The sequence below is a fragment of the Amblyomma maculatum genome, unplaced genomic scaffold (assembly GCF_055883805.1).
Source record: "Amblyomma maculatum isolate TAMU_Amacu unplaced genomic scaffold, ASM5588380v1 scaffold_13, whole genome shotgun sequence".
NCBI lineage: Eukaryota > Metazoa > Arthropoda > Arachnida > Ixodida > Ixodidae > Amblyomma > Amblyomma maculatum.
In genome coordinates, this window is record NW_028146738.1 from 12,915,403 (window position 1) to 12,938,659 (window position 23,257).

At 43.4% G+C, this 23,257-nt stretch overlaps 1 protein-coding gene across 3 annotated transcripts in view; it reads left to right on the forward strand.

The window, feature by feature from the left end:
- The window catches only part of LOC146172216 (uncharacterized), a 139,041-nt gene that overhangs the window by 68,370 nt on the left and 47,414 nt on the right, over window positions 1-23,257 (forward strand). For all 3 annotated transcript variants that reach the window (XM_084585739.1, XM_084585737.1, XM_084585738.1), the window contains 3 exons: window positions 2,829-2,893; window positions 10,169-10,322; window positions 16,964-17,839. In XM_084585739.1, coding sequence (XP_084441865.1) covers window positions 2,829-2,893; window positions 10,169-10,322; window positions 16,964-17,839 — 1,095 coding nt within the window. The remainder of the gene's footprint in view (window positions 1-2,828; window positions 2,894-10,168; window positions 10,323-16,963; window positions 17,840-23,257) is intronic.

Consider the following 23,257-nt stretch of genomic DNA (forward strand, 5'->3'; position numbering starts at 1 on the left):
CGTGACGTTTTGAAAGTTGATTTTATCACGTTTCCTGACCAAATTCAGTGTTAATAATTTGAATGCAGGTGCTCGAAAGGATAAACGTTCCGGAAATGAGTTTTTCTCAAAATTACTTTTTTACTTTTTTCGACCGTTCAAAGACCCGCTTCTCCCCTTGAGGTGAGGCTTCAGAAGTAGCAGTGACAAAATATTCTATAGCAGTTGTGTAGTCAAAGCTCATTTAACTAAACTTGGCACAAGTGATGCGCAAGAGCAGTAGTTCCAAAAATATAAATGTTGATGGAAGTGTTCCTGTAATTTATTAAAATTTTCTAGATTTTTTTGTTCCAGTGCTTGAATTTGTTAAACAGGTGAAAAACACAGAAGGCGAAATTGGATAAATTCTATGGAAAAGAAACGGGATGTAGAACTATACCGGAAGTGGAAAAGGCAGATCAGGAAGGAAGCTTTCTTTGATAACTCAAGAGGCAGTGCTCTACTTTTTGAAGCTAGATCAGGGTGCCTTAGAACACACTGCTACAAAAAGAAATTTAACCATGAAGATGGCACATGCATATGTGGTAAATCAATAGAAACAATTATCTTACACTCGAATGTGGTGGTATCCATCAGGATGTCAATGCAGACGCAGTCACTCTTCCTTATGCCCTGGGATTTAGAGATACCAGTGGTCGGGTGAATGAACCTGCAGTGGAAGCTAACAAAAAGCGATTGGAAGATTTGTGGCTTAAAAGCGCTAAAGTGACATGATGTTAGTAATGTAGAAATAAAAATTCAATAAGTGGAATGATGGTATAGTTAACCAATCTAAAACAGTATTCAGGATATGGGAAAAAAACTACCATGATAGTAGCTGCTACCACCTCGTTTCAAAGCGGCGCTCCTATATTCCATCCATCCATTCGAACGCCAGCTTGGGTTCCCTATTAGAAAAAGAGAAGGGGTCTTTAGTTTGAGCTTTTCTGTTTTCATTTAAAAGTGAGGTAACCTTTTTTTATGTGTTTATTTTAGAGTACAGTTTCTTTTTCGTGGATGTTATTCCGCTTGGAAGAATTCTTTTTTCGGTAAATATACAGTAAAGCGTTGCTAATTCAGTCATTGAGACCATGGAAGATACTCATATTAACCATTTTTAAAATTAACCAAGCGCAGCAATAGGAAATCAAATAGGTAAGAAAATTCATTGTGAAAACAGGTTGCTTTTTTTGAACGAACGAAGCTATTGGCCTGTATTTAGTTTCTTCTTTGTGTTGTCTGAAATAATAAATATGCCTATTAATTATATTGACACCTTTAACTAGCAGTTAGTGATAAGCTTGTAAAGTTCTGTAGAAGAAAGAAAGCTAAAGCATCTGGAAGAAATTTGTAGTTTGTTCTTGCAAAGTAGATTACCTAAACATATTTTCGTACTCCTGCATGAATGCCTGCTTGGCTTGACGAGTTGGGCCATTCCGTGCATATATAGAAAATGTTGCTTTTTGCACACCTCTTTTTTTTCTTTCATAATTGCACAAGTCCGCTTGTTGCTTGGCTGTGAATGTTCCTTAATCTTGCTTTGCAGACGCCTTTAGTACAACCCTTGGCATGTTCCCTGCATGCTGTTTTTTTTTTTTTTTCTTTTCATACTTGGGGTCTAGTTTGTTCAAAATGGGTGTTAGAGGGCCTGGATTACAGTTTGGTCTACTGGTAGTAATATGATAGTTAACCCTAATGTATGAGCGATGTGTGTGTATACCAGCTAGTTTTTTATGCAGCAGTAGACGGAAAGGAAAACACAACCTCTGTTATGCATGTATGCATTGTGATTTCAAATTGCAAAGAAAAGTTAGTTTTTCATTTATTGTGATTGTATTACTTGTCTTATTTTTGGCCACCTCATTCTGTGTCATGGAAAGTTAGCAGGGACGTAGCATATCATAATGCATAAAGAAGTGTGCATTGTGGCTGCAAAAAAAAAAAAAAAAAAAATCAGTTCTGTGAGTGTTGCCAACAAAAAGGATAAAGCACATATCAACCCACCACTGTATGCTGGCAAGGATAAAAAAGTCTCAAATTGCGAATTGACTTTGCATTATAGCTTCAGGTTTACTTGTTTTGTGCTCTGTACTGCGAGTAGTGTTATTTTAGTTTTCTAATTTAGTACATTGCACTCGCGTCACTGTGCAAGTTCAAACTCCTCAGTAAGAGTGCATATTGGAGCATGAAAACATTTTCTTTGTTTTGTAATTTTGAATAGTGGGCTCTGTAAAGTGTGCAGGTATTTTTTTTTTGTTTTGTTTTGTTTTTATTATTAAAACTTTTGTTTTGTTGCTCATTTTTAGAGGTGTGAAAAACTGGCGGTTTATTTTTAGCACCTTACCGAGGAAGTGAGGATTGTGCAGGACTTTGTATTGCTTGGATGGAGCGCAGCATTTGTAAATTGTTTCTGTCAAAGATTCAATCTGCACTCCCGTATCTTTTCTGTTGCTCTGTGGTTGTCGGGACATGAGCATGTGTGCATTTCTCACAATATACACCCATTTCTGCTGCTTTCTTCAAATTTTAAATTGGATGGTTCTTTGCTACGCTGGCTGCCTGTCTGCTGTGGAATTGGCTGTGCATTTGCTTCTTCGTTTTTGCATTTCTAGTTTCCATTCCAAATAGTTTTGTGTGCGGTAAACTAATATTTTATCAAATTGTTTCAATTTCTCCTTGCATCAAAGGTTTGTACTTCATCGTAACACATTGCCTTGATTTAATCATTGTTTCAGTGCAAACTAAATATGCAAGACATCACTTGTATGGCACTAACCTTTAACCTGGCTCCCTGTTTTATGTCATTGCAGATGCAGTCTCGGAACAACCATAAGCCTGATGAAAAGCCTTGGTATCAACAGCCATCGCTGCTTACGTGAGATTTAGCTTTTACTTCTTGTGATCATTTTTGTGAGGCAGTAGGTTTAACTTGTTCCCTGCTGTTCTGCTTTGACATTGTATTTAATGGTGTCACTGGACAATAATGCTTTGTCAAGCATTGCCTATGCAAAATATTTACATAAATGGGGCGGTTGGGGGGGCAGGGCTCTTGAGGGACCGAAAATCATCAAAAAATATATATATATATATATTTTTTTTTTAATTGATGTTCGGAGACTTTCGGCTCATCTCCTACATATCTACTAATTTATTCACTCCCTGTATCATTCACTGCACTTTATTAGATGCAAATGAGCTAGATAAATCCCATTTCTGTTTTGTTAATGTTCTCAAAACACATTTTTACCATACAAACTGGAATTTGAGGCACAATCTGTAAGCAAGTGGTGTGCTTGCTTATGAACGGACAGCTAAAGCTGTATCGACATCCTGCAGTTGCTCGCATTTTTTTTCCCTGTCACAAGTGCATTCATCTTCGCGTGCTTTCTTTCGTTCGACCTACGAGAGTATAAAATGCCTCTTTAGCAATGAATAACTGCATGTGGAGGCAGTTTGCAGCGGCAACAGTTCGGCGGTTCAGAAAAAGACCGTGCGATGCCGTGGACAAGATTAGCTGTTTGCATGTAACCTTTCAAGAAATGCTGCTTAAGCAACACACTTGATAGAACTAGATGACACACACTGGAATGTGGCGAGCAGCAAAGAGTCATCGGAGAGTCGTCTTCCGACGACTCTGCTAAAAGTTTGGACTAAGATCGTAGCTCCAGTGACGCAGGGATACAGCCGATATTTTTAATATATGCGCGTCTCCACTTTTTTTTTTCTTGTTTAATTTTTCTTTCTTTCACTTCACGGTAAGGGGGTCGACCTATATTCCCACCCAATCTATACAGTAAAAGCTCGTTAATTTCAGCTTCACGGGACCGGGAAAAAAGTTCGAATTATCAAATGGCTTCGAAAAAACTGACCAAAACCATTTGTATTATGGTAAATGTACCGTATTTAGTCGGGTAACAAACTCGCTCGCATAATGAACCCGCCTAGCCCCAATTTGTGCCTACGAATCTGAAGGGGAAAAAAAAAAGATAATAAGAGACATTTAGTATAGCGTACACAAACACACGCAGAGGAATAGCGCACGCCAAAAATATTGTGACACGCACTGCGCATGCGCTATACGATACCCGAGAACGAGCTCTTTCGTACAATCGGCCAGCGTACGCCGAAACTTGAGTTTATCGTGCCCGGCCCTCGCGTACGATGGGAGATGAGCGTTGACAAGATGGCGGCGTCCAGGCCGCCCGCTTCAGAGTGAATTTGTCTTCGTTACCGCGTTTTTGGGCGCGCTGCCGCCTATAAATGACACACGGGGTCTTCGCTTTGCCTCGTGTAGCATTCAGCTCCAATAATTAGTGAATAATTTGCTTTGTTTTTTTATTTTGAACGGCGGCAGTGCCTAAGCTTGACGAGTAGCGTTGCTTTGTTGGCATGGCAACGCCATGAAGTGGATCGCCTTAGCTTGACTGCTTACACGTGTGTATTCGTAAAAATATGTTTGGCAGTACGGGGCTGAAAGGCAGCCGGTACTCACCATGACGGCAATACAAGTATTCAACATGGGAATACCAACGTTGGGAGTACAACGAAACTATGGTGTCTAGAAGGGGGCAGTGTGATGGGCGGGAGCCGGCGAGGCGCACAGGGGAGCGATGAAAGCTATAGATGGCGCTACTTGCAGCTGGTGTGCAGCCGTCGCGGCGGTTGGAGGGGGCGGCACAGGGCACCAGGCACGCGTCGCGTGAATTGTGTGTCGCGTTTGAATTTTTATTCTGGTGCGATGCCAACACGATGAAATGTTTGCAGATCGGAGATGAAAAGATGCATTGTTTTCTCCATCAGTGCACGCAAATGGAGTTTAGCGACGCAATTTAGGAAGAGCAAGCTTTAATAGAACGCATATCAGAATGTTAACTCTGCACGCATTTAGTTTTCACTAAAAGCTTGATAGCAAAAGTGAACATGGACAACGAACACGAACGATTCGGAACTCTGACTGGGAGCTTTGGAGTTCGGCTGCAGCCGCGGAAAATATAATGAGTGGCCACAGAAAAAAAAATAAAAAAAGGATGTAGTAGCAAATTAGTTCTCAGTGCACTAAGACATGCTAACAAGTAGACAAACGTAAAACAGACAGGACGATGAACAGACAGTGCTCTGTTCGTCGGGCTGCATGCACCAGCAACATGCCGTTATGGCTACGTTACTTGGAAGCTGTAGCTCATAAATAATAGGTGCACTTGTGGATGTTCTGGCGCATCTCATATCATGCACTAAATATTTTCCATCACTGCTTTTGCTGGATAAATCCACAAGACCAAAGGAAACACTTCATTACAATTAAGGCAAATAAATCATTTGCACAAAATGTCCACAAGAGCATAAATGACGTTTATTTTATTAATACAATATACAAATGCAGACGTCAGAGCAACTGAACAACGAATTAATGGCTCTGCTTCGAATTCACTCTGTTTATAACTTCAAATGTTTCTGGCGCTCATTTTGAAGAGCCTTGTTCTTTATTCAAAGAGTAACAAAAAAGAATTCATAGTTAGCACCACAAACTGGAAACATTTTGCAGTAACCTCTTTATCACGCATCACGCATCCCACTTGGTGGAGTTTGTTAGACTGCTGAGAAACTGCGCGAAATCATGCACACTGAAAGCATAAAACATTTTCATTTTTTGACAAAAAATGTGAATGCGTCCCCTACTAAAGCCGGCCAGCGTAGTTCTATATGCTACAGCCAGGAACAAACGTTTGGGGGTGGGGATTTGTGGGAAAAATTTATTTCTTCGTTGCCTCGCTAGTTTGTCTTCTGATTTTTATTTTTTTTTCTCTGAATGGAGCGTGCATGTCCCCTCATGACTCCACAAAGTTTTCTTCACAATTGCCCGACCCCACCCACCGCCCGCCCACCCACACACACACACACAATTCCACGAGCCAACATCCCTCAAACTTTTGTCCCTGGCTGTAAAATAAGCCTCCCCTATAAAAATTGTTGCGTGCACAGCGATCTTATTTGCATTCAGCTGCTGCTCGGGTGACTAATCACAATTCTGGCAAGAAATTGTGCTGCTAAACTTCTGTGTCACACATCCTGCCATGTAAAAGATAAGCTGGCTATCCCTTGTTTCACCCACATTATTGCGGCCGGAACTGAGGCACAGCTGAATAAGAGAGCCAGCATCACAATGCTTCGAGCATATGTCCTGAAATATAAACATGTCCAGCGTATTCAAATATTATTTTCAGCTGTTAATCAGCAAAGGCATAGCGTAACAATTAAGTTTGGCTTGAATATTCTTCTGTTTCTGAGGACGGGCAAGGTTATAGAAACTAGGGCAGATGATAGTTACGAGCAACTTCGCAGGTCTTGGGTGAAGATTTGTCTCGAGTATTCCATACCGAAAAACTTGTCCTGACTTAATATGCCATGCGTTCGCAAACGAGACACAATTAGTCGTCAGCTCCTTGTCAGCACGTTTGATATTTCGCAACCCCAGTTCACGTTATGCTACATATTTAGGTGGTCTGAAAAGGGGGTTTCGGCTTTGCGCGCTTTGTACCTGCTACTGCGCCCTGGTACAAAACATGTTCGCGCTTTTGCGCCACGAGTGCGCACAGTGTTATCTACTGCATAACACAGGATCAGCACAAAATCACCCACTTCGCTGTGGTACATGTGTTACTATCAGCTTCAAATCGTTCGCGGTCCACGTGCAAACAAGTGCAGTCCACGCGTCCCAGACCTCGCCCGCACCCGCAGCGGCTGGTTCCCCATGCACACCAGAGCGCTGCAGCGCCCCTTGCGGCGCCGGGAAATTTCATCGCGGATCGCGCCTTCCTCTCACAAGGCGCGGGTACGTCGCCCGTCACACTGCCCCCTTCTAGCCACCATAACGAAACTGTCGCAGCAAAGAAACTGGCTAAAATGCTGGTGCGACTTGGCTGGTTTTGGCTAGGGACAAAAAAAAAAGCTTGAATGTGTTTTTTTATTTTAAATCTAGATGTCACCACTGTAGTTGGCGTTCGCGCTTTCGTACGGCCAACTAAAAGCGCCGATGCAACACACAGAGTAGCGTCCCATAAATTGCTGCCGTTTATCGTACGAAAGCGTCCATACGCTATACTAAAAGTCTCTATTAAAGGCGTCAGTCGTTAGCGCGTCCCTCCTTTTCGCGCCGTCAAGGTCCACAACACATTTCTTGGCAGTGCGCCATGATGCTGCGCAGCGATAACGGCGTGTTTATCTTTTGACTTTAGCTCCAGCAGGGGAGAGGAAAGCGAGCTTGTCCGGTTGTGCAAGCCTTCTTTTCAGTACGTTCGCTCTATCTTGCTGGAGCGGGCGGCGCCGTCTACTGCCACTCCAATCATCGGAACGAACGGTGCTAAAAGCCGGCGTCATGATCGCGGCTGACTCGTGTGTTTCCGTTGACGACTGATGCGTGGAAGGATGGATGGCTAGCGCAAAAAAGTTTAACCCATAGTGCCCATCCGAGATCATCGCCTTTTATGGCCGTTGGCTGGGACCGCGCCGACAGTACTCATCCCTATTTCCAAATTAACAGGGTTGGAATTAACGAGTATTTAGTTGCGAGCTACGGTACGGAGGTTGCGCAGAAGAGAGAGCAGGCAGCCGCCGCCGCGCGGCCATGCACTGACCTTGCCGCGGCCGCCGTCCCCTCCCTCCAACGCCACCGGCCGCCACGCCGGTCATGGCGCCATTTAAGTTTTACCTGCTCTTCCATAGTTTTACCTGGTTCCATCTTCTGCCCCCATTTTGGACATGCGCAGCCTCTAATTATGCCTACCGATCGCGGAGGTGTTTTCTTTTTTTTCTTTTTTTTTTCGCTGCGTGATGTGCGCCAAGCCGCCTCGACGCGGCAGCGCGTAGTTCGAATTATTTGTAGCAGAACCGACTCGCGTTCGAATTAACGGGCTTTGTTTTACACAGATCTCTATGAAGCTTGGCCGGACCAAGTAGTGTTGTTCGAATTGTCCGAAAATTCGAATTATCGAGGTTTGAATTGAGCTTTCACTGTAATACGGTTTATATAATAGTGTTCGCTTGTTTACAAGGAGGATAACTTTGCATCTAGACCAGGTAAAGGAGTAGTTTATATTATAACATGCCGCTATTGGAATAAAGAATACAACGTTGGAACTTGATTTCTCCATTTCTGCTTGCAAATTTTTTTGTGTACTCAGATTTAAACTGCTCGTCAGCCAGTCCACTCTACATTCAGCTTTACAAGTTGTAAAATAACTAGTATTAGCTGAATAAAACAAGTGCTCATACATTGTATTCCTCGTACCATGTACTACCTAGCCACAGGTAAATAAGTTTTCTGACCAGTGTTTTATTTTTCTGTTGTTTTTGAAAATGGAGTGAAAATGTCTAACAGTGTACAGAACTAATTGACATATCAGAAAAGTGATTGCATATTCAGAGTCATCATAAAAATTTGATTGTCCATTTTCATTATATTTAATCCAAAGATAAAGTTCCTGGAACCCTGTCTCCACCTGAGCTACTTTTTTCTTTACTAGTTGTTTGCAGCCAGCTGTGTTGATACGAGTTATAGGTACCACCTGCACCTTCTGTGGCAATGGCAGCTCAGTGCCAGCTATGCTCAGTATGTGCTCAGTATGTCCGTCAGCTTTCAAGTTGAGACGTTTCAGTTTCAACCTCTACTTCAGGCAACCTCTCATATACCATTGCAGATTAGGTCTTTAATGAATGTCATTCGATACCTCATGAAAAGATTGGGTTCCTCCATTATGGCCCATGGGTGTAGCACATGACAACAAGTCTTGTAAATGCACAGGTGGCATTCTAGTGAGCAAATCTTTTTGCTTTTTCCAGTGGATGTTACTGCAAATTATTATTCAATTAAAACGATTCAAGTACAATTAGGTTGCTTGACTGCTGATTCCTGGGGACATGGGTTCGATCCCGGCTGCGGCGACTGCTTTTCGATGGAGACAAAAAGCCAGGCACTCGTGTGCTGTACGGAAGCCTCATTCTAGCACCTATGGTGCGATAAGTTGCCACTACGATGGGTTCGGGCCAGAGGGGAGAGACCTTAGTTGCGTACTCGAGGACGGCCCTTATTCCACAGGAGTGATTATACACTGCAAAAACAACACTCAGAAACAGCCACCATAGTGAGTGAATGTCCACTCATGTGCCAGGGTGAAAAACCACCAAAAGAGGGAAGCACACGCGAAAAAGGGAGAGGAGTGCTCTGCTCACCTCACATGGCCTCGCGCTCACAGCCGGCAGAGGTCAATGAGTACATTGGCTGGGCACACATTTTAAAACTTTGTTTGAAGTTGTGTGTAACACACTGTGCAGAGACCAACTGTAATACTGCACGGGATTGACACCTCTCCCAGTGCACTTTCCTCATCAGAACTTTTGTTGTCAGTGCTGAAGCTCCCTTGTGTCTTGTCTCTGTTATCATTTCTGTTTGTACTGTTTTAATGTTGTTACTGCTGCCTTTTTTTTGTGTGTGTGTGCAATGTAAAATTCAGGTAGTCTTTGTCAAAAGTTTGGAGCTCACGGAGTCTGCTTCAATCGTATGTAGTGCTTCTTTAGCATTCATGGAAGTCCTTGCAGTTGGTGAAAGTAGGGCAGAAAATCTTCTTACCTTCAGGAGATTTGGAACACTGAGAATGCATTACAAGCCGCATGGTGTGGCTAAGAAGCAAACCTCCTGGGCTCTAAATTTTTCAAAAAGACTGTTCATGCATCCTGTGGGCCTGGTTTCAGGCTTAACATACAACATTTAACCTTCGCATCTAGTGACTTTAGAACTTCAAATGCCTGTTTTGAATCGGGGACATGTCCTTGAAATGCATTTACTGAGGATCAGTTTGAGCCTGCAGGGCTGTCAAAGGTAATTTTCAGGCAGGAAACAAGTACTGTGTCAGTAACTTTTGTGTGCATTGTATTGAGTTGGAATCTGAAAGGGGAGCATTGAACCTACTTTCACTGATCACCATGTGGTGGGCTGGTCCTTTCTTTGTAGCCAGCACATGGGCAGTTTTCTGGAGCTATCTGTCCTTCCATCAGCTATTCATTTTTGGATTCGCAGGTTTCAACCAGATTGTCATGTGGAATCTGTTTCCTAGTCCAGCATGAGACCTTTATCCCAACTGTTTTTTGTTCCCTGCAGCCATAAGCTAGCCACCAACAGCGGCAACCGAGGGAATTTTCGCCTCCCCCATCCAGCCAATGGGCAGCATCTGAATGGTCCTACTGCTCCTCTCACCTTCGATCCAGGAGTACCAGCAATGCCCCCTCCACAGCCACAGCAGCACTTTGGCTTGGTAGGAGGGAATTTATTGGACAGATTTTAATTCTTGTTACCGTTACCAAGTTACCAATATTGCTCGTTCAAGAGTTGAAATTTTTTTGTATAAGAGGCTGTGACCGCAAATATAAAAAGGAAGATGCAAAAAAAAAAAAACTGCTTTAAGGATAATTCGACGCCTGAGTCATCCTTTGATGAGTTTGCGATTGCATTATAATCATCATAATTGTTTCAAATATTTTGCAATTTTTGAGACTCCCCTCGCCTGATAAAAATAATAATGCTTTGCTGAGGTTTAGAAAATGTTAGTTTCATTTCAGCTATATATTACATGTGGCCTGAGACGGAATGCAGTGGAAATGAGGGGCTTTGTTATGCGGCACTTAAGGGGGGACATGGGTCTTAAAATTGGTATTGTTATTTATTACCCAAATTTTATGAAACCTCACAGAATTGTTCAGTTTTTTCTACTGATTTCAAATATGCAAACATTTATCGTCTAGGGCAATTAGTTTCAAAGATATTAGAGAATTATTGTATTGTCTGCTTAAACAATAGGGAAAAAAATGCTCATCAGAAATTATTTTTAATATACAGATAGATACTATAAAGTGTAAGGAGTGCAATGTTGGAAGCAGTTTTAAAATTGAGCTAATAATAGAGATTTAGCAGCCCACTGAACTTCGCACTCACAGGCATGGCAACTGTGTAAGGATTTCAAGTTAAGGGGAGCCGGGTCTTGAAGTGAAAATAAAAAATGCGCTTCCAACATTGCATTCCTTATACTTTATAGTATCTACCTGTATATTAAAAATTAATTTCTAATGAGCATTTTTTCCTCTATTGTTTGAGCAGACAATAGCAATAATTCTCTAATACCCTTAGAACTAATATCCCGAGAAGAGAAATTTTTGCATATTCGAAATCAGCAGAAAAAACTGATCATTTCTGTGAGGTTTCATCACATTTGGGCAGTAAATAATAAAGTTAGTTTTAAGACCCATGTCCCCCCTTAAAAAGGGAGCTAACAGCCACTTATGCAAAGGAAAACATAGGGGTTCTTTTTTCCTCCCTTTTTCTTTGCTTTTGATGAATGTGAAGTATTAATTAATTGTGGAGGTATTTATTTAGCAAGCAGAAGCAAAAACAACCACATGATGGTGGTGGGATCTGAACCCACGACATCCAAATTTCGCATTTAGTGCTCTGCCACTGAGCTACGGCGGCAGCTGTTTTTCTTTCCCTACCGTGAGGAAAATGGCCGTTTTCGGTAGGTTTCAGTAGAATTTTTTTTCTTTTTTTTTTTGAAAAACTATCATGAAAAATTGTATACAATACACGAAAAGAAAGCTAAATAGATTCGCTTTTTAGCCACACAACTTTGACTATGAAGTTATGGGTTGTAACACACAATATAATTCCCCAAAATCCAGATTTTAGAAAAAATTGAACAAAACTTGACGAAATGTACTTGTAAATGAAACAGCAAAAACTTCTAAAATTTTTCGAGATATGCTAAATGCACAGAATTATATTGGCCACTCCCCGTGAAAAAATAAAAGTGCAGCATTGAATAATTTTCTTGATGCAAAATGAGCAATCAACACGGGCCGCAGCAAAGCGTCAAGCCGAAACGGATGCCAGATTCTCTTCTTAGGCAGAACGCCACTCCCTGTTTTGTGGGAGGCAAGATATCGGGCCCAAATGACGTTGACACCCTGGGAATGAGATAAATGACACCAGCAACAGAAACAAAACATTTAGAGCGGTCCCAGGCGCATGCAAAACAGGTCAACAAAGTTTGGCCGCCGATGTTTCGGGCTGGTTTCCATCGTTATCGGGGTCGGAACTGAATTCTGACGATAAGACAGCATCTTCAGAGTCACTGCTGCTTGGGTCATCGATAAAATCTGTCGTACACAGTGTGGAATCGGGAGATTTGAGACATTTTGAAGCGCGCGTCATCAATGCGGATTCCGAGCTGTCGATGTGGATGCCACCATTCTCGCATGCGACTCCGACGCTGCTGTGTGCTTGAAGCGCGTTCAGAAATAGCCACCTCACTGGAAAAAATGTAAGCAGCAATAAAATCTAAGCTTCAGTTATCCGACTACACGCTAGATATTATAGCGTGTCCGTGAGCGACGCGGAAGGGTTCAAAATTGGTGCGCGAAGTCATCGTTAGTGGGCTAACGATACTCAATGAGCGCAGTAGGGAATGAGTTAATCTTTCACTTTCTTCGATATTTGGGTTGGTGTAGCCTATCCTTCGAGAGTGTTCGCTACTGCCACCCTCCACAATAGCGGTGAATGCGAAACATCCTGCGGAGCCGCGAGTGCGAAATGGAATGTGCTATCACGTTCTACTTGGCACTCGCACCAAACTGCGCATTATGCTGACACTGAAAGTGTAGGTTACCTAAAAAATGCAAACAATTTCATTATTCAGCCCTTGACTCTGGTAACCTAATCATTAGGAGTGTATATATGTTCAAAACTTGTGATAGATTTTGAATAGTACTTGCTGTTCCATTCGGTTCAGTTGCACAGCACTTTCGCTGTCCCACTTATTTGCGAACAGTTCGAATAATGAAAGAGCTGTTTGCAAACCTTTGAAGCACTTAGGAGTGACGAATTTCAAGTTGATCTAAACTAGGATCGAAACATTGTGATATTTCTAGATAACTTGGCTTGTTTTTTTCTCAAAGAGGAAACTGCCAGCATGCGGCTAAAGTCCACGCAGCAGTGTGCTGGCTTTTGCTAGTGCTTAGCCTCGTCTTTAATCGAGTGCTGACATGACCCCTCCAGTAAGGAGGTATCCACCTTACAGTGCTTCGTGACAGCATCTTAGTAAACTTCCTTTTATATGAACCTTAAGTGATTCTGAGATATTACTTTTTTTTTTTTTTCACTGATAACGGATATTATCGAATGCAGTTAAATGTGGTGATAACAAAATTGTAAATTGCCTGCGATTTTTCATTCCATCCAGGTTTTCGTTGTATGCAGTTTTCGCGTGAAGACTCAAAATGACAACGCAGAATGAAAATCACATTAAGAATTGAATTAAGGAAGATCACCGTGATAGTGTTTACAGTAAATTCCCATTAATTGAATTCATCAAAATGGTGGAACGTTTTGCGATCATGCTGATCGAAGCCAGGCTGTGGCTAGAGGAGGGTGCGCAGTCACGCCGCCACTGGCCAAGGAGGCGGAGGCACCTGCGTCTTCACGCATACTCCTGCTCGCCCGCCGTCCTTGATTCCCACCTCCCCCGCATGAAACAGACTCCGCACTTCCCGCTGCTGATTCACGAGAGCTATCGGGGCCGGAATCTCGTGAGCAGTCGCGTGGCGGCGATGGGCGCACAGAGCTCGCCCCGTATATTCTATTTTTATCCTGTTATTTTTCACTGCTTTTGAGCATGAATTATTATAGTGCCACATTCCAAAAGTGAAAGCAGCCAAGTGTGCTGCATTTAATCACCATGTAGATGCGCTGTTGATGATGAAACACAGCGCATTGTATCAACTGCAGGCACTTATTGGAATTGTAAACGTTCTTCTCACGTCAGTTCTTGCTTTATCGTAATAGAACTTGCAGAGTACTGCCAAATTTTCAGTAATTCAGCGCTAGCTAAGAGACAGTCGGGGCCACAAATTCATTATGTCAAGGTCAACCGCCACAACATTTTCGTTGCATAGAGTTTTCAAATACAGTCAAACCCGGATATATCGAACTCGAAGGGGATCGCGAAATAGTTCGATATATCGATAATTCGATATACAGAAATCAGCTCGGAATGGCACTTACGATGCGAAAAAATGATACCGTATTTGCCGCGTAATCAACTCACCAACTCACTCTCATAATGAACCCACCCTCCGCTTTTGCACTCAAGAATTTGGAAAAAAAAAAAAAATCCAGCGTTAAGGCCAGCTCGCTCACATGCAAGCGATCTCAGCGACGAGCGGGAGTGACAGAGCAAAAAATTTCCAACTCGTTGGAACTGCATCCCTGGCAGCTCAAAACAAAGTTTCTGTGTTGTGGCGGGGGAAATCGCCAGCGTTTTCGCTTGCTTGTCGCACTCAGTTTCAGTCATCTCATCCACAGCTCATTTCTTGGCAGCGTGCCAAGATGCTGCGCAGCGATAACGTCGCAGCGTGTTGTGTTTATCTTTTTATAGCTCCTGCGGCGGCGGGGATCGAACTTGGCAGACTGCCCGTGATGGCTTGATTGCACAAGCCTGGCTCGATTTATCACGCCGCGCCTGGGGCGGGCGTAGTCCACTGCCACAAAATCATTGGAAAGCGTGATACAGATGCTGCAAATGCTGTTTGAAGCGAAAAATGCTAAAAGCCAGTGTCATGATCGCAGCTGACCGCGTGCTTTCGTTGATTCATACTTGCAAGGATAAACGACTCTCGCAGAAAAAAAAAAAAATGCAGCTTCGTAACGCCATATCTTATGCTACGCCGCGCGTACAGCGCAACAATAATAGTAGACAACTCTCGCAAAAAAAAAAAAAAAAAAAAAAAAAAAAAAAAAACAAACAAAATCTGTGGTTTCGTAACTTCCGCAGGCGCCATAGCCACGTCAGCCGCCGATCGCAGAGGGTTCGCAACACACGCTGGAGAAAGCGTCAGACGTTCTGTCTGAAAACGGGCTGAGCTGGCTTGGCGCATGCGTAACGCATGCTACTGCGAACGAAGGCCGGGAAAGAGGAAGGAGAGAGATAGGTAGGCAAAAGAATGGGCACACCCTTACGCTTCGCTCTATTGCGTTTTTCCCCTCTTATTCCCACCGGTTCTCTCTGGTTCATTCACGCACGTCTTGCAAACGTCACGTGCTGGCACACGGGAAACGATAACAACCACAAATGCGCGCGGCACTGCCCTAGCCGAATTGTCCGCCCTCATTCCTTCCGCGTGTGACTTGAAAACGTCGCGCGGCAAACGGCCGAGGGTGATGCGACGTCTTTGGGAAAGGCACACTTTCCAGTGCGTGGTGTGGAGTTCGATATATCGAACGACCGGTGAAATTGAGTTCGATATATGACGCGGCTTTCCTATACTTTTACATAGAATTTTCAAGGGGATATTCCGTGAGTTCGATATAGCCAAAATTCGATATATCCGGGTTTGACTGTATGTACGCACACTTCAATAGGCCCAGCATTGGGGAATCGAAAGACTGTAATATCAAGGAATTCGCTACATGGAGGTTTGTTACGTAGAGATTTAACTGTAATTGCAAAAACGGATTACTACATGATCCTTGCTTATTAATTTAATGTTTGGTAGTCCTTACAGGGGCTGCAAATTACCGATACCTTGTGATAAGGGAAAACATTTTTTTTTGCAATATGTCTGTTTTCATAGCTGTGTTTTGTGGGAAATGTTTCTCTTTATTTTGAAGTGTGCTAATTTTTGAATTGATTAGAAAATATTCTGTGTGCTATTCATTCATAGCATTTGCTTTGCACCTAAAAATTTGTTATTCACATACCTCTAAAAAAAATTTGCGTTCTTCTGGCCATGGTTTGCATAAGACTTCATCTGTAATTTAACTTGACAATTATTCAAAAAATGTTCAGTTCAATTAGCACTCAGTTTTTATGTTCGAATTTGCTTCCCATCCAAAATTTTGCTGTTTGCACAGTGCTCATCTTTACTAATTACTGATTCTGAGAAGTATGGTCCATAATAGCACTGTTCATTTTATTCTTGCTAACTACAATTGCACAGCAAGCCCATTTTCGGTAAAACTTCTGCCTCCCACTGTTGACAGCACACAGAAAAATGTTCATCCCACAGCAGTGTCTCGGTGGTTATGGTGCTTGACTACTGAATCCAAAGATGCAAGGTCAAATCTTGGCCACCACTTTTCAGTGAGGCAAAAACAAGGCACCCATGTGCTGTGTGATGTCAGTGCACATTAAAGAAAATTTCAGGACCACTCCACTAGGGCGTCCTTCATAACCTTAATCACTTTGGGATGTTAAATCACATAAACCATAAACCAAACAGAAAAAAAATTCCCGCATTTTCTTTTTCTACAAATTTTACTATCATCGTGCTTCTACATGATCTCATCCCCCAACCAATTTATTTATCCCATTGCATTGACCAACATCACAAAGTGGGTATTTTGACATGCAAAAATAAATGCTTCTTTCAAAAGGTCAATCTGCGACTGGAATGGCCTTTGTGCAAAAGTTGTTGGCGTTATTAACATGAGCAATTCTGTGAAGCATTAGCTAATGTTGTACATCATATATTCAGGTGCTTTTTAACATTCATGCAAGCACTGTATTTTTCTCTCCATTTTTGTGTGTATGCCACTCCACCTGTGTAATGCCTCTAGGCATGAGGGTTATAACAATTAAATCAAGAAATCAGATTATTGTGGTAATGTATTGTGATGTTAGTGGCACTTTATCATATGTGGGATTTTCATCTGCATGCATCAGTAATACCAAATTATTGTTTGTTTCCGCAGCAGTTATGTCATTTTTCATGATTTAACTGTATAGGGTAGGACAATGATTTGATAGTTATGTATGGTACGAAGCATAACAACCTGGGATGTGCCTTTTTTTAGTTCTGATGGACTAGGACAACCACTGAGCAGTGCTGCTCATCCCTTTCTTCACAGCAAATGGAAGGCGGTGGGCAGCAGCAGGCTGCTGCCCAGCAGCCGGTGGCACCAGCCTTTGTGCCTGGTGGACTGGCAAGCCTTGGGGCTCCGGCAGGCTTGGGTGTACCGGCAGGCCTGGGTGTACCGGCAGGCCTGGGTGTACCGGCAGGCCTGGGCGCACCGGCAGGCCTGGGCGCACCGGCAGGCCTGGGCGCACCGGCAGGCTTGGGCGCACCAGCAGGCTTGGGTGCACCAGCATTGGGGCCACCCTTCTTGTGGAACTACTATGTGCCTCCCCCGCCCCTGGCTGCACCAGGAATCCCTCAACCGGCGCCCTTGCTGTACTTAGGCACTGGCCAGCCAATGGGCAGTCACCCACTAGAAAGCCTACTGCGCCAGCAGCAACAGCAACAGCAGCAGCACCTTCAGCAGCAGCTACAGCAACAGCAATTACAGCAACAACAGCTGCAGCAACAGAAGCTGCAGCAACAACAGCTGCAGCAGCAACAGCAGCAACAGCAACAGCTGCAACAGCAACAGCAGCAACAGCCGCAGCAACAGCAACAGCCGCAGCAACAACAGCAGCAACAGCCGCAGCAACAGCCGCAGCAGCAGCCGCAGCAGCAGGAGCAACAGCCGCAGCAGCAGGAGCAACAGCAGCAGCAGCAGCAGCAGGAGGAGGAACAGCAGCAGCTGCAGGAGGAACAGAAGTTTCAAGAACAGCACCTGCAGGAACAGAAGCTGCAGGAGCAGCACCTGCAAGAACAGGAGCAGCAAACAAATCTGGATCCCAACGAAGTGGCGAGGGGCCCAGGCCTCTTCCAGGACAACCTGATCTCTGCCATGGCTATACCACCTCCACAGCCCCCATGGGCACCACCGCACCTGATGGAGGTGAGCACCTAATTATGCAAGACTCGTGAGGGTTTCAAGCCTTGGCAAAAACCTGACCACCTATGAGGAACAGCACTACCTCATTAGTCATGCATACTGTATTTTCATGCATAAAACCCTCACCTTGAACTTCAAATCCCATGAACTAAAAAAAATTGTCCTCTCATATAACCCACACACTTTCCTGCACGAAGTAAGACTAAGCAGGAACTGCGTAAGCAGTGATAAGTTTGTTTTTAAATCAAATATGTATCAAATTTGTTGCAAAAAGGTCACCGCAGTGTTTCTAAATGCTGCCACTGCTGTTAGTCTTACTGCTGTCATTAATGGTTTCACTGCCACTCTGAAAAGTGTACAGTAAAACCACATTAATAAGCCATATTAACTCGTATCATTTGAACTCCCACCAAACGCCCGTGTAAGTTGGTGGCGTCGGGCGCTTATTTATTTGGATGCCCCGTGGTTGCCATCGGTTATTTTGGCCGGGCTCCGAAGGTGGCACCATGTTGAAGTATCATGTGTTTGACAAACAGTTGCCCAAATATTAGCCCTTAGGCTCAAATTGCCTATTACATTGCTTCCTGTGGCCCTCCTAAATGTATGCAATGGTAGGTGTGTTGACAGTTTACGGGCCTACGGTGTCGCTAGCTACACAGCTCTATTGTAGGGGTTTCATTTCCAGCCCTCTCTGATGATGGCTACTGGCCGTGTCGCTCAGCCTTCCAAATGAGCCTATAGCTGCACACCGTTTCGAACTATAATTAACTTTTCACTTTTTTTTTTTTTCTAGAAATGTGCACTTGTATCGCTTCCATCTGCATGGCATTTTCCAGCGCACCGAAACTTCACACCGGTCAGGCATGTGGTGTTCGCTGTTTGTTCAGTCAAGCCTTACCACATGCGACAACCCATGGAAAGAAGCTGTACTGCATTGCACACTGAAAGAAGCCATTATGGGGCATTATGCCATTATGGAGCAGTTAACACTCCCAGTAATGTGCATTAATCAATGCTTTTCATAGAAATGAGCAAAATGTAGCTGTCATGGCACCAGACTCCTCAACAGTGTTGTAACAAAGTGTGCTGTAAACATGGCCGGCGTGGTATTGTAGAATAAACAGACTATGGATGCGGATTTGGCTATGCCTTTAGTTGGCCCCTCTTTCGATTGACCATGGCCTCCTTTAGGAAGATGCCTGCCCTGTGCACCAAAACCCTTCTGCCCTTGCCTTTCCTTTTTGCCTCATTTCTACTTACGCAGTCGCTAATACCCCTGCGGCAGCCACCTGAAAACATGCATTCAGGCATGCACTGCCAGCATGGCCATGGAGCATAGCAGTTGACATTAACAACGCCTTCTGTACGTTTTCAGCTGTTTGAGTGGATGAAGGCATAAATGTGCACAGAGGTCAAGATTTTAGTCGAGGGTTCGGCAGAATCCTGTATGGCGATGGGCCGATATTGTGGCTGAGGAAAACATATACTCGTCAAGTACTGAAAAAGAAAAAAAAAAAGATGCTTTAAAGGTCAACTCCGGCGACTTTTCGATGGTCACAGATATCAAAGAAACTTGCATGAGAGGTTCTTCTCAACGTCAAGATTGCGCGTTCCAAAAAGCACAGTTGAGGATGCTTTAGTTTTCCCACAAAGTAATTTTAAAGATAGCGCTCTGGGACCTGCAGCTCGCGCTGTCAGACAAGAAATTTTTACAGCCAACGCTGAGTTTGATGTCTTAGTCATGCAGGGGTTTTCGAGCGGACGACGGTGGTAATGAAAACGCAGGACTGCTACGAACACAGGATGGTTTTGAAACAGTAGTTTGGCCTTGCGAGTACTGGGCGATGGTTTAAATCGTATGCTGCGTCAATGATATTTTCGCGCAAGACATAAGCTAGACCGCCTGCTGCAGTCTGTTTGCGAGCCACCGTCAGAAAAAAAAAAAAAGCAGGCTAAAATTTGTTGATCTCTTAAATAATACGCGATTGGATAAATTAATGTAAAAAAAAAAAAAACCTTAATGAGGATCGCTGATCTGCAACGAGATTTTGGGGATAACTGCGATAAGTGAATTTCTGCTCGCAGCTGCCAGCTGCCGCTATGTGGCTCAGCTCATCCGATCTCGTACTCTAGCTCCGCTGCTAATGGTTTGTCGAAATTGCATCTGTCTTTTACTCTGTGACAGTTAGATTGACGAACAGACCATTTAATATAGTGCCTATCAATTCCAAAGTGCAGCAAATTCGGTGTGAAACCATTTAGGCCAGAGCGCCATTGTCTGCCACTCTCATGGGCAGAAACATTGCGGTAAGCTTGCTGCTTTCAGTGCGGCAAGTGTTGCAAATTTGTCGTCGACTTTCTTGACGCGGCTGGGGTTGGTCATATTTTGGTGTACCGCTTAACATTTATTACGCCGAGCAAACGATCCTGCGAGAACGGAACGGGGTTACGTGGATATGCTGCGCCGCTGGGCGCATATTCTCGAAGGTTGTATCCATCGGACGACACACTAATGGCAGATGGCTTGTTGCTTATGAAACTTGCTTTAGTGTGTGAAGTGCACATATTTGAAACATCCTGTCCACCCCGTGCACTTTAAAATTTTGCTCCCTAGCTCGGTGCACTTTCCATACCCTTGCGTAAACAAACGCCAGCATCGCCGCTGAGCCTTGTAATGGATAGTCGGGATCAGCAGGCTGGTTACGTATGGCATGTAAGACGTCAACAGGAATTTGAAAGCTGCTTTCGCTCAGAGCGCAATCATTTTGGTAACATATCGAAAGCCTATAAAACTTTGTGTATGCTCCAATTTTTATCCATCGCAGTTGCCATTATTTGCAAAAGGCATTATAGCTTTTGTCATGTAGCAGTGCGCAGAAAAAAATTATATAAATTGAACAAATGCCATTTGGTAGGAATGACATTAAATTTTTTATGTGGCAGGGGTATTGCTCTGTGGACAATAGTTTAACTTGCAGCGAGGTGGATTTAAAGTCTGTATCGAGAAAAAAAAAGGGGAATTTGTAGTAACGATCGGTCGCCTCATATATGCCAGCCACTTGAATCGCAGTTTGTGAATGCATAAATGCCTTAAAAATTCTCAGGAATTAGTGCTTCATACGGCAAGATTGCTAGCTTGTTTTGCCCTCATTGGCCGTGCATGCCAAATATTGCTTGTTTTTTTTTTTTGCATTTGAATGACTAATCTAGCTGTCGCTGCTCGATGACATCGAGGCGACTCACCAACATCGCAAAATGTTTCACATTTCACATTGTGCCGTACGCGGCAGCGATTGACGTTGGTGCACCTCGGCAGAGCGGGTGCATGCGGCTCGGCTGCTCACCTGTTTTGTCATGTGATATCATGCAAAGCAGTGAGGCCCCACGCGGAAGTTTCAATTTCGTTTCAAGTTTTTTGTTTATTTAAAAACTTTGTTTATTTAAAAGTATTGCTTGCGTATTGTGAAAAATGTAATCGGGTAGTGTGGTGGCAGAGCCTTCAGCAATATAAATCAATCATTAACTCAGTATGATTGAAAAATCGCCGCAGTTGCTCTTTAAAACATGATGTTGGTCTTGAAATGTCATGTTGTAAAGCATTTATTATTTTTTTTGTGTACTTGGCGAGTGTATGTTTTCTTCAGCCACAGAGGTCAAGATTAAGAGTTTCGAATGAAATTATTTTGGGATCTCATTGCTGCTTAGTACTGGCAGATCTATTACCAGAAGAACTGCTTAACATGTCTGCTTACTTCTGCCGTTCACCGCTTGCAACTGCTTTGTTCTTAGGCAGGTACCACTTTTACTTGTCTTGTATGCCACAGGGGACAATTAGAAGGCTGCAAAGAAGTCTGTGACCTTTGCTTGCATGCACTTAATAAGTAGTGACCACACTGATTCCTCTTTATTTTGAAGTGCATCCTGGGGGGTTGTTATAAAGGGATAAATACTTAATGATGGGCGATCATTCCGCACAGTCCATCTGCCATCCCCTCGTGTTTCGGCAAACTGCTGCAGCAGGTAAAGGGCATCCACTGCTTCACCCTCCATCTGGTGAATTCAGTTCAAAATTACAAATCTCATTCTGCACGGCACAGTTTGGTGAAAGCAGGGCAAAGGAAGGCATTCCTCGGTATTATCATTAGATCGCAGTCGTTCAAAGTTTGTAAATTAAAACAGATCAGGAAATTGGTTTTGTTATTTGAAGTTAGCCAAAGCACAGGACCCTGTGGGAGTTTGAGAGGGAATTGGGATATCTTTGATAAACAGGCGAGTTTTGACTTTCTCTGTCATCTGAGCTGCTGATATGAAACTAGGGGTTATTGTTAGTGGCATGAAGTTATTGAACGGCTTCTAGTTTTTCAGGCGAGGCAACCTACTACTGGTGGCTCTTGCTGGGCTGTCTCCATCGCTGCTCGAGCAAACGACACACGTCTCAGCGTTCCGACGTTAGAGCGCAGCTCTTATGCACCCACTCGGCGGTCAAGCCAATTTTTAATTGATTCGGACAGTAGGCAACATAAAAGCTCCTACAATCTTCTAATTAGGCATTTGAATAACTAAAACACACATCTTCATGGTGCAGATTTTTATTGCTGACAGAGTTGTTGAAATTTCAGCATACTATGTGCCACTGCCGTGTAGGAACGCCTGCAGAACCGCCGGAAAGCATAGCCTCCTGAAAACGAGCTACCACGAGTAGCACACACTAGCGACCGCTATCTCGCCACAGTAGGACAGCGGCCACATTCTTTTTCCACTGGTACCTTGATTTCGACACCTATGACCAGGCATAAATAATATAGGAGGCTGTGGCCAAAGTATAGCATTAGCAGTGTAAAATAGAGGAGCTTGCATCACTTCTAATAATATTTTCATGTTGCTTAGGGTTTAGTATGAGACGCTGTGTGCTGTGGAAGGTATAAAATTGTATTGGGATGCTTGGCAAAGAGAAAATTACACGAGTACAGTGCCGACAAAAGTTTGAGAGAACACTAGTGTATCATATGCTTTCCACAGAAACGAGCAGGGAGTCTCCTGTAAAGTTGTAAACATTCTTCCGAAAATCTTTCATTGCTCAAAAAGTTTCAGAAAAATAGAAATTTGAGATATTCTGAATCTGGATGTCTGGAAATACCTAGAAATATTTGTGCACTAGATGGCTCTCATTTGGAGAAAGTGCTTTCAGATTTGGCTTTGTGGGCATCTCTGTTGTCTGTATAAGCCAGGAAATATGAAAATGGCACAAGTTCCTGGGTGTTACTACCTGTGCCAGAGGCAGTAGCCTGGTTGCGCAAACCTCAAAAGAGCTTGTGTACATCGCTGCATCTGTCACAGAAACGCACTTTCACTTACTGGTGCATAAAGTAGTTATCATGACCTTGCTTTGAAACCAAGCCTGGGAGTAATTTATTCTTTTTG